The sequence below is a fragment of the Stegodyphus dumicola genome, chromosome X2, assembly GCF_044657685.1.
Source record: "Stegodyphus dumicola isolate Sdum_Otavi_A_Nest chromosome X2, ASM4465768v1".
NCBI classification, from domain to species: Eukaryota; Metazoa; Arthropoda; class Arachnida; order Araneae; family Eresidae; genus Stegodyphus; species Stegodyphus dumicola.
The window spans coordinates 96,110,376-96,121,854 of NC_140781.1; the positions used below are offsets into that span (position 1 = coordinate 96,110,376).

Genomic DNA, 11,479 nt, shown 5'->3' on the forward strand with positions numbered 1-11,479 from the left:
TTTAATTTGCCAAAAATCTCTTTAATCCAGAATTATTCCACCAATGAGTACATTAAATTCTGTAAGCTTAAAAAAGAAAAAAAAAAAACATATCATACGATACATAATAAATTTTTAGGAATCCATATTTAAAATTTTACAAGCAAAATTTGCATATAACGAACTGAAACAGAAAACAAAATTAAAGAACAATTAAAAGCACCTCTAAATAAATTGAAAACAGTGAAATACATTATCAATATCTTACCACAATTAAAAATATTAACATCAAAATCAATAGATAATAATAAATATAACCCAAAAGTAATTAGTAAACATAATAAAAATATAAACAAGAAATTTTTCAGAAATTTAAAACAATCTGCGAGATCTTTTACGAAACTTAAAATTTTAGTAACAGTCAATATTTCGACTAATAACCGTCAATTTTGTTGCACAGCATTCTTTGAGCATAACATGACAGGCAATCCAAACCATCAATTTTGTTGCACAGTACTCTTTGAGCATAACATGACAGGTGATCCACTATTATTGATGAGTTATTTCTTAGATGGCGCTATTGTTAAGCATATTGAAATAATAATAGTAAACAAATTCATTAAAACTATAAAGAAATAATAATGTTGAATACATAAGAAGCTTCTCACACATACACTGAAATATAATATTTACAACAAAAGAAAGAAACTAATATAATAAAAGAGTTACAGAACGTAAGGTTAAATAATATTTTATTTAACTCATTCAAATATTCAAAACTCATTCAAAAGTGACTAAAAAGCTAAATAAAAACAACTGAAATTGTCTTTCAAAATGTGATCAAATTACTATTTGTATATGTAATAAAAATCATAAAAATGTATTTGAAATAATGGAAATGAACTTTAAAATAATACAAATAATTTAACCAGAGCACAAATTATTTTCTAAATTACCGTATTTACTCGCATAATAGTCACCTCCCCCTTTTTAAGGAAGAAAAAATTTTCAAAAGTGTACAATATTGTGTAGTTGATTTCCCCGCATAATAATCGTAGCCTAGACTTTCACAATGAAAAATTAGCAAGAAAAGTGCGACTATTACACGAGTTAACATGGTATATCACATTTACTGAAAATAGTACAAAATGCTAAAATTTATTATTAAAACATTTCTCAAAATATTTAGAATTTAAAGATATATTAATCTGCATATGCAAAAATGAAAACATAGCAGTAAAATATTACATACATGTGCACATATAAAGTTGCCACTTTCTATATAAATACATTTTATCTTTACTGAAAATAGTATGAAATGCACTAAATTGATATTAAAATATTTGGTTAATCTTTGGATTATGGTAACTTGGCGATTTTTTGGCGACCAACCCTGCTACAGCAACCTGCTAGTTTTTGTTTGGATGCCATTTTGTTTTTACGAAGTAACGGCAATTTTTTTAATTTTTTTTTTTTTTTAACTCAACATTTTTTTTCCAACAATCTGCTAGCCGAATTACGCTTATGCTAGAACTTTTATGGAACAAAAGTGCTTAAACATGACCAAAATTAGGTAGAAATTGGGATAAAGTGCAGAATCACATACTGCTTACCGCGTTTTTAAGAATTACACATACACGGAATCCATGTACACGTCGACCTATTTTCGCTTAAAAAAACATCCCAGAATTGCACAAAAATGGCATTGCGCACACTCTTGACTTTATCCATGTACACTGCTAAAGTCCTAGCTAGTAACCTTTATTGCCTTACCAAAATGTCGCCAAACTACCTGTTACCATATTCCAAAGATTAGCCAAATATTTTCTTCAAAACATTCAGAACTTAAAGAATATTTTATAGTTATGTGTTTTAATTCTTTGTTTAAAGCCTTCTCTCCTCAAAAGCTATATACAAAATGTAAAAATTTATAAGCAATGCACAAATAAAAATATATTTGATACTTACGTATTATCCCATCTAGTGTGAAAATATCACCATGTATAGGATTTAGCTCCATTTATGGATAAGCATGACATAACAACATACTGATAACATCTTTGCTTTCATTTAAAATGAGAAGCATGTCAAATACTGATTGTATTAAAGAATTCCTCAGAAACGATTGTCGCAACTAGGTAGGAACTCTGCCATCTTTTTTAGCCCAAAGAAGGGCTCGCTTTGGCATTTTGCATTGAAAACTTTAAATGTCTGTATTATTTTTCAAATTGTTGCCACCAAATATCACCTCTTCTTCTATCTAAAGAAATTAAATAATGAAAAATCTGCACAAATGTATGTATGTTTCTTGCATTCTTGTACCTAAAGCCACAATTTTGAATGGCGTAATCCTCCACTGAATATGGGCATCTGGAAGTCCGAATTTGCTTTATTATCGATTTTATATTTAGTAACACTTTAACGATTTTTTTATTAACAAACTCAACCATTTCAAAATGTAACACACAAAACGTAAAAAAAAAATGCCCCTTTGAGAGTAACATAAAATATGAAAGCTTAAAGATTTTTTGAATTATTTAAATAAATCCAATTCAAAACTAAAAAAACGAATATTCTTAATAACTACATCTGTTGCTTTCAAACTGCTTATTTGTAAATCCGCAAACAGATTCAATTTGAAGATAAAATATCCTTTACTTTGTTTATTTACATGTCTATTTGTCTATAAATAAAGGTAACACACAAAACATTAAAATGTCCCTTTCAGCATAATGTAAAATCTGACAGCCTTTCAGATTTTCCTTTCGGTTTAAATCAGACAACTTTCCTGTTTGATGGGATAATACATGAGTAACATAGTTTTTCATAACCACAATAGTATAGAATTTTACATAAAAATACAGCATTTTACATAAAACTACATAATATTTCTTCATATAAATATACAAACACATATTTCATTGCAATTTCATCATTTTTTTCTTACATTTTCTTTTGCATAACAATGATTTATTTTTTTGTTTCAATTTGAAATATATCATCCACTGAACATAACAATTAAGAATATATTCCCACAACTGATTGGCATGAACCTGGCATTTAAGCCAGTCATGATCGATGTTTTTCAGTTCGGATATAATTTTGGATTTTATACTTTTCTGATGACATATTTTATCATATAAAATTTTGAACTTTTGACCCATCTCACAGACAGATAAAGTAAACTGGTGTGAGGGGTAAAATAATCCATCTTTTACATTATCAAATTCTTTAAAATATAGAAAATATGTATGCATATCTAATGCTTTGTCTGTCTCGAGAACAGTTCTACACAATATGCAGCATTCAAATTGCTTCAATGCCCGTTTAGCAACAAATCCAGCAACATAGGCTGATGAATTTTGATCATATACATCATATTGTGCATCTGCATTGGGAAAAGTAACATTAGATGCAGAATCAGTAAATGAAATTTTCGGGTCATCAAAATCAATTTCTAATGCATTTTCCTCATTGCCAAAAAATGGCTCAGAGTTCTCAACTGTAAGCAATTCAGCAGGTATTAAAACTGCATCATTATCAGGTTCACAGTTAGAGAACTTACTAATGCTCATTATATTCTGTGCCATTAGAATTCTTAACCTCTGTTGAAAGTCATATGCAGTGGGGTGGTCATTATTGCCACCTCTGCGTCTGACAACAGAGAAAAAATTTTCTAATGCGTCCTGTGTAAAACGACTCATCAAAATAAAAGGAACTTCTTGTAGGAGAATAGGAATCAACTGCTGAAATGCAGACAAAGTCAATTTCCATCCGAACAAACTAGGAAATGATATTTTCTTTTTTGTTTGGAATTCAATTGATTTGATAAAATCCAGCATTTTTGCCCAAGTCTCCAAGTGCACAGAATTTTTACTAACAGCAGAAAGATAAGGATTAGAATGCTTAATTTTACGACTATTCAAACTGTCAAATAATTTATTCATATTTGAGCAGAAGTCAGCTGTATGACTAGCCGATGCTGGTAGAGCACCCAATGCACTGAGATAGCATAAGCCAGACGCTACTGAATGGCTAAATACCTGAGCAGCTAATTTCACGCTCATAGTGCTAAGGCCGTCTACATTAACATGGCGGTCAGATAATTTTGGAACACACCTGTGAGTCATTTGACTATCAAACTCCCACAAAGATCTTATGTGCTTCCAACTAGCAATTTGATCATTTAAAAATTTAACATCATATTTACAAAAATTGTTTCTCAAGCATTTTAAAAGGTGAGGTACATCAGAAAGCGTGAATACCTTTTTATCTTGGAACATAATGTATGGTTTTTCTTCTGTGACTTTCATAGCTTTGGTGTAACACATCATATTATTGGCCCCACCATCACATACAATAGCCTCAGGTGTCAAACCACAGTCAAATAATTTCGACAGGGCTTCCATAACCAAAGTACATAACATAAAACCTGGTGTAGTGTGAGAAGCAAAAAAAGTAACCAAAAACTTGTTTCCACTTTTTACACAACCCACGTACCATAAAAACAAGAGCATGAGTTGCATATTGTGGAATTACAATGGTTTTATTGTAAGAACCATAATCTTCAAATCCAACAATACGGTCATTTTTTTTGTCATACATTACACTAGTTTTTAAGCTCATTTCATCAAATGACAAGATGCAGTACTTGTCTGGATATTTCAGCTTACTGACGGCAAGCCTCATGGCATTAAGCACAGCAGCTGAGAAGCCAGGTTCTAGATAAATATTTGAAATTGCTTTTAGAAGTGTTGGTTTGCTTGGTAAATGTAAGAAAGCTTTTAATACATTATAAGTTTTAGGACTACTTAAGTATACCTGGAGGCATAAGTTTTTGTCCTCCAGAGACCAACGTCGTCCATACTTTGAAACAGAGGATGCTTTTAACTGCCCTTTAATAAAATTGTATACACTAAACTTAACCATTGGGCGAATCATCTGGAGTATATCATCTACACAGCAATTCTTTTTTGTGCGTTCATACTTTCTTTTTAAATATGAAACTTGGTTTGTTAATTTTCTTATCTTTTGGCTTTTAGGTGTACAAACCTTACCCATACATATTAGTGCTTCATCTTGTTCAACAGCTAGTTCTGCATCACAAGATGTTTGGCCTAGATCTTCAGCCAATTTCTCTACGGTTGAATGGGACTCCTCTGACTGTAATTTTCTTTTTAAGTTACTTTGTAACATTCCTAAGTCCAATCGTATTCTTTTTGAAACTTCAATATCTATTAAAAGAAATTTAGACATATAGTAGAAATATATAAGAATCTCTTACAGTACAAACATGAAATGTACTAAAAACACAAGCCTATTCAATAAAAAAATTGTAGATACCTGTTTGTTCAAATTTTGTTGGCACTGCACAGGAATGTAAATATCGCATCTTCGGTGAACAGTAATCGTCATCTTTGAAATGTGACGAACATATTCTTGCATTTGTATACAAATCAGTAGGTGATTTATTTAACAAATCTTGATTACTGCATGCGGCAGCCCATTGTTTTGATCTATAAAAATGAAAAACATTCATTTTATATTTTAAATTTCAATAAATCCATTTTCAGTGTTAGTAGAAAAATAGCAAACTAAAAACATTCCCTATACATTAGTTACACAATCTCGAGAAGGGTTATATATTTTTTAAGAACAAACATTAAATTATAATTTAAGGAAAAATTCATGTATAACACAATGAACTTAATATGATTTATTACATTTCTGACATATTTATACTAATTCTCTATTATTTTGATCTATGAAAACAAAAAACAATTTTATTTTCTTTAATTAAAAGAACCTCTTTTCAGTGTTACTAGAAATTTAACCTTATTATAAAATTCCTTTTACATTAGTAACAAATTCTGAAATGATTTCATTTCATCTAATTTTATTTTGATGTACGAAAACCAATAATTTTGCAGATATTACGTTAAATTGTAGTTACCGGTCATAGTATCTAGTTACACAATTTAGCATTTCTTTGTACAGTTTTGTTAACAATATGATTAAAAAAGGATAAGGCACCAATAAAAAGTACACATTGTTCGTAAAGTGCATCTTTAAAATGTTTCCTTCCTTATTCACACCAATATGTAGTGGTTCCCTAAAGTGTTCAGTGAAATAGTGTTATGAGAATTTTTTAATATCTATAAATTTATCTTAACAAAACTCTATAAAAGTATTTTAAGAATACAGTAAAACTTTTTTTGGGGGGCGGGGGAATTAATAATTAAAAAGTAACAAAAAAGTTACCTCACAAAAATCTTCGTGCACTTTAAAGAAATCTGCAGACACTATTACGAAATAATGCAGTTAAATTTCTGTCAGTTTTTGTAGGATATCCTGCAGCATTCAAGCTTGTAATACATAAATTACAAAAATTATCTTCTAAAATATTAGAAGAAACAAATTTTTTTTAAAAAATTTGGTTTTATTCAAAATCACTTCGAGATATGAGAAAATATTGGGCTTTATAATCAAATTCAATTCCGGGCTACAGCGCATTTTTTACAAATTCTTAAAGTGTATGAACACTTTTGGGAGCAACTGTATCACAAGCACAGTTATCTTGGATATTTACAGAAGAACACTGAACTATTTGTCTATGATGAGGAACACTTAATGGAAAAAAACAAGCTATTTATTTAAATTATTCCATATACATGAAATATTTGCTTCTCTATCGAAAATTGAGATATATATATATTAATAATCACAGCTTAGTTTCTTTTAAACTTAAAAATGATTTACCTAATAGGATCCTTAGGAAATCTGAAGAATTTCCTGTCTGGTGTTTTTCGAGACGTTGTCCCACAAACACAACAGCGATACCAAGATTTGGGTTGTTTGCTAAGTAAAAGATAGAGTGAGTTAAGTCTGTTATTCACCACACCACATCAAATATTGAGAGAAATCAAAATTATATTTTTATAATAATGACTATAAATTTTTCAAAAATAATCATAAAATACGAAAAATTGTATATAACTATCAATATACTAAATTAAAAATAATCTTCAGTGGCCACTAATATTAAATAAGTTTATAAATTTTCTCAGATAAACTATTTGGTAATCTATAGCATAAATTTAAAGCTGGAACATAATACAATTTATTAATAAAATTAATTTATGCAATCATACATGCCATTAGCTGCCGCATTATTATAAATGGCAAATTTATTCCTGATCGCTCGTTTTGTCGTAATATTATTATTAGTTGACTTTAAAGCTTAAAACTCATTTAAAAAATTTGGAAAGAAATATCAATATGCCTGCACAAGCTATACGTATTTGTTTGCCATATGATTAATTATATAAATTGAGATTCATATGCTAAAATGCAAAGTTAATATATTAAGAATGAAAATCTTTTAAGTTTAAAAGAAACTAAGCTGTGATTATTAATATATATATATCTCAATTTTCGATAGAGAAGCAAATATTTCATGTATATGGAATAATTTAAATAAATAGCTTGTTTTTTTCCATTAAGTGTTCCTCATCATAGACAAATAGTTCAGTGTTCTTCTGTAAATATCCAAGATAACTGTGCTTGTGATACAGTTGCTCCCAAAAGTGTTCATACACTTTAAGAATTTGTAAAAAATGCGCTGTAGCCCGGAATTGAATTTGATTATAAAGCCCAATATTTTCTCATATCTCGAAGTGATTTTGAATAAAACCAAATTTTTTAAAAAAAATTTGTTTCTTCTAATATTTTAGAAGATAATTTTTGTAATTTATGTATTACAAGCTTGAATGCTGCAGGATATCCTACAAAAACTGACAGAAATTTAACTGCATTATTTCGTAATAGTGTCTGCAGATTTCTTTAAAGTGCACGAAGATTTTTGTGAGGTAACTTTTTTGTTACTTTTTAATTATTAATTCCCCCGCCCCCCAAAAAAAGTTTTACTGTATTCTTAAAATACTTTTATAGAGTTTTGTTAAGATAAATTTATAGATATTAAAAAATTCTCATAACACTATTTCACTGAACACTTTAGGGAACCACTACATATTGGTGTGAATAAGGAAGGAAACATTTTAAAGATGCACTTTACGAACAATGTGTACTTTTTATTGGTGCCTTATCCTTTTTTAATCATATTGTTAACAAAACTGTACAAAGAAATGCTAAATTGTGTAACTAGATACTATGACCGGTAACTACAATTTAACGTAATATCTGCAAAATTATTGGTTTTCGTACATCAAAATAAAATTAGATGAAATGAAATCATTTCAGAATTTGTTACTAATGTAAAAGGAATTTTATAATAAGGTTAAATTTCTAGTAACACTGAAAAGAGGTTCTTTTAATTAAAGAAAATAAAATTGTTTTTTGTTTTCATAGATCAAAATAATAGAGAATTAGTATAAATATGTCAGAAATGTAATAAATCATATTAAGTTCATTGTGTTATACATGAATTTTTCCTTAAATTATAATTTAATGTTTGTTCTTAAAAAATATATAACCCTTCTCGAGATTGTGTAACTAATGTATAGGGAATGTTTTTAGTTTGCTATTTTTCTACTAACACTGAAAATGGATTTATTGAAATTTAAAATATAAAATGAATGTTTTTCATTTTTATAGATCAAAACAATGGGCTGCCGCATGCAGTAATCAAGATTTGTTAAATAAATCACCTACTGATTTGTATACAAATGCAAGAATATGTTCGTCACATTTCAAAGATGACGATTACTGTTCACCGAAGATGCGATATTTACATTCCTGTGCAGTGCCAACAAAATTTGAACAAACAGGTATCTACAATTTTTTTATTGAATAGGCTTGTGTTTTTAGTACATTTCATGTTTGTACTGTAAGAGATTCTTATATATTTCTACTATATGTCTAAATTTCTTTTAATAGATATTGAAGTTTCAAAAAGAATACGATTGGACTTAGGAATGTTACAAAGTAACTTAAAAAGAAAATTACAGTCAGAGGAGTCCCATTCAACCGTAGAGAAATTGGCTGAAGATCTAGGCCAAACATCTTGTGATGCAGAACTAGCTGTTGAACAAGATGAAGCACTAATATGTATGGGTAAGGTTTGTACACCTAAAAGCCAAAAGATAAGAAAATTAACAAACCAAGTTTCATATTTAAAAAGAAAGTATGAACGCACAAAAAAGAATTGCTGTGTAGATGATATACTCCAGATGATTCGCCCAATGGTTAAGTTTAGTGTATACAATTTTATTAAAGGGCAGTTAAAAGCATCCTCTGTTTCAAAGTATGGACGACGTTGGTCTCTGGAGGACAAAAACTTATGCCTCCAGGTATACTTAAGTAGTCCTAAAACTTATAATGTATTAAAAGCTTTCTTACATTTACCAAGCAAACCAACACTTCTAAAAGCAATTTCAAATATTTATCTAGAACCTGGCTTCTCAGCTGCTGTGCTTAATGCCATGAGGCTTGCCGTCAGTAAGCTGAAATATCCAGACAAGTACTGCATCTTGTCATTTGATGAAATGAGCTTAAAAACTAGTGTAATGTATGACAAAAAAAATGACCGTATTGTTGGATTTGAAGATTATGGTTCTTACAATAAAACCATTGTAATTCCACAATATGCAACTCATGCTCTTGTTTTTATGGTACGTGGGTTGTGTAAAAAGTGGAAACAAGTTTTTGGTTACTTTTTTTGCTTCTCACACTACACCAGGTTTTATGTTATGTACTTTGGTTATGGAAGCCCTGTCGAAATTATTTGACTGTGGTTTGACACCTGAGGCTATTGTATGTGATGGTGGGGCCAATAATATGATGTGTTACACCAAAGCTATGAAAGTCACAGAAGAAAAACCATACATTATGTTCCAAGATAAAAAGGTATTCACGCTTTCTGATGTACCTCACCTTTTAAAATGCTTGAGAAACAATTTTTGTAAATATGATGTTAAATTTTTAAATGATCAAATTGCTAGTTGGAAGCACATAAGATCTTTGTGGGAGTTTGATAGTCAAATGACTCACAGGTGTGTTCCAAAATTATCTGACCGCCATGTTAATGTAGACGGCCTTAGCACTATGAGCGTGAAATTAGCTGCTCAGGTATTTAGCCATTCAGTAGCGTCTGGCTTATGCTATCTCAGTGCATTGGGTGCTCTACCAGCATCGGCTAGTCATACAGCTGACTTCTGCTCAAATATGAATAAATTATTTGACAGTTTGAATAGTCGTAAAATTAAGCATTCTAATCCTTATCTTTCTGCTGTTAGTAAAAATTCTGTGCACTTGGAGACTTGGGCAAAAATGCTGGATTTTATCAAATCAATTGAATTCCAAACAAAAAAGAAAATATCATTTCCTAGTTTGTTCGGATGGAAATTGACTTTGTCTGCATTTCAGCAGTTGATTCCTATTCTCCTACAAGAAGTTCCTTTTATTTTGATGAGTCGTTTTACACAGGACGCATTAGAAAATTTTTTCTCTGTTGTCAGACGCAGAGGTGGCAATAATGACCACCCCACTGCATATGACTTTCAACAGAGGTTAAGAATTCTAATGGCACAGAATATAATGAGCATTAGTAAGTTCTCTAACTGTGAACCTGATAATGATGCAGTTTTAATACCTGCTGAATTGCTTACAGTTGAGAACTCTGAGCCATTTTTTGGCAATGAGGAAAATGCATTAGAAATTGATTTTGATGACCCGAAAATTTCATTTACTGATTCTGCATCTAATGTTACTTTTCCCAATGCAGATGCACAATATGATGTATATGATCAAAATTCATCAGCCTATGTTGCTGGATTTGTTGCTAAACGGGCATTGAAGCAATTTGAATGCTGCATATTGTGTAGAACTGTTCTCGAGACAGACAAAGCATTAGATATGCATACATATTTTCTATATTTTAAAGAATTTGATAATGTAAAAGATGGATTATTTTACCCCTCACACCAGTTTACTTTATCTGTCTGTGAGATGGGTCAAAAGTTCAAAATTTTATATGATAAAATATGTCATCAGAAAAGTATAAAATCCAAAATTATATCCGAACTGAAAAACATCGATCATGACTGGCTTAAATGCCAGGTTCATGCCAATCAGTTGTGGGAATATATTCTTAATTGTTATGTTCAGTGGATGATATATTTCAAATTGAAACAAAAAAATAAATCATTGTTATGCAAAAGAAAATGTAAGAAAAAAATGATGAAATTGCAATGAAATATGTGTTTGTATATTTATATGAAGAAATATTATGTAGTTTTATGTAAAATGCTGTATTTTTATGTAAAATTCTATACTATTGTGGTTATGAAAAACTATGTTACTCATGTATTATCCCATCAAACAGGAAAGTTGTCTGATTTAAACCGAAAGGAAAATCTGAAAGGCTGTCAGATTTTACATTATGCTGAAAGGGACATTTTAATGTTTTGTGTGTTACCTTTATTTATAGACAAATAGACATGTAAATAAACAAAGTAAAGGATATTTTATCTTCAAATTGAAT

At 29.8% G+C, this 11,479-nt stretch overlaps 1 protein-coding gene across 1 annotated transcript; it reads right to left on the bottom strand.

Annotated features, from left to right (window-relative positions):
* Positions 1 to 4,383: 4,383 nt before the first annotated feature.
* Positions 4,384 to 5,238, bottom strand: LOC146992829 (uncharacterized; the record flags this gene model as incomplete). Its single annotated transcript, XM_085808805.1, has 1 exon — positions 4,384 to 5,238. A coding segment is annotated over exon 1 (852 nt), but the record flags the coding sequence as incomplete, so codon positions are not given.
* Between the last annotated feature and the right edge of the window lie 6,241 nt (positions 5,239 to 11,479).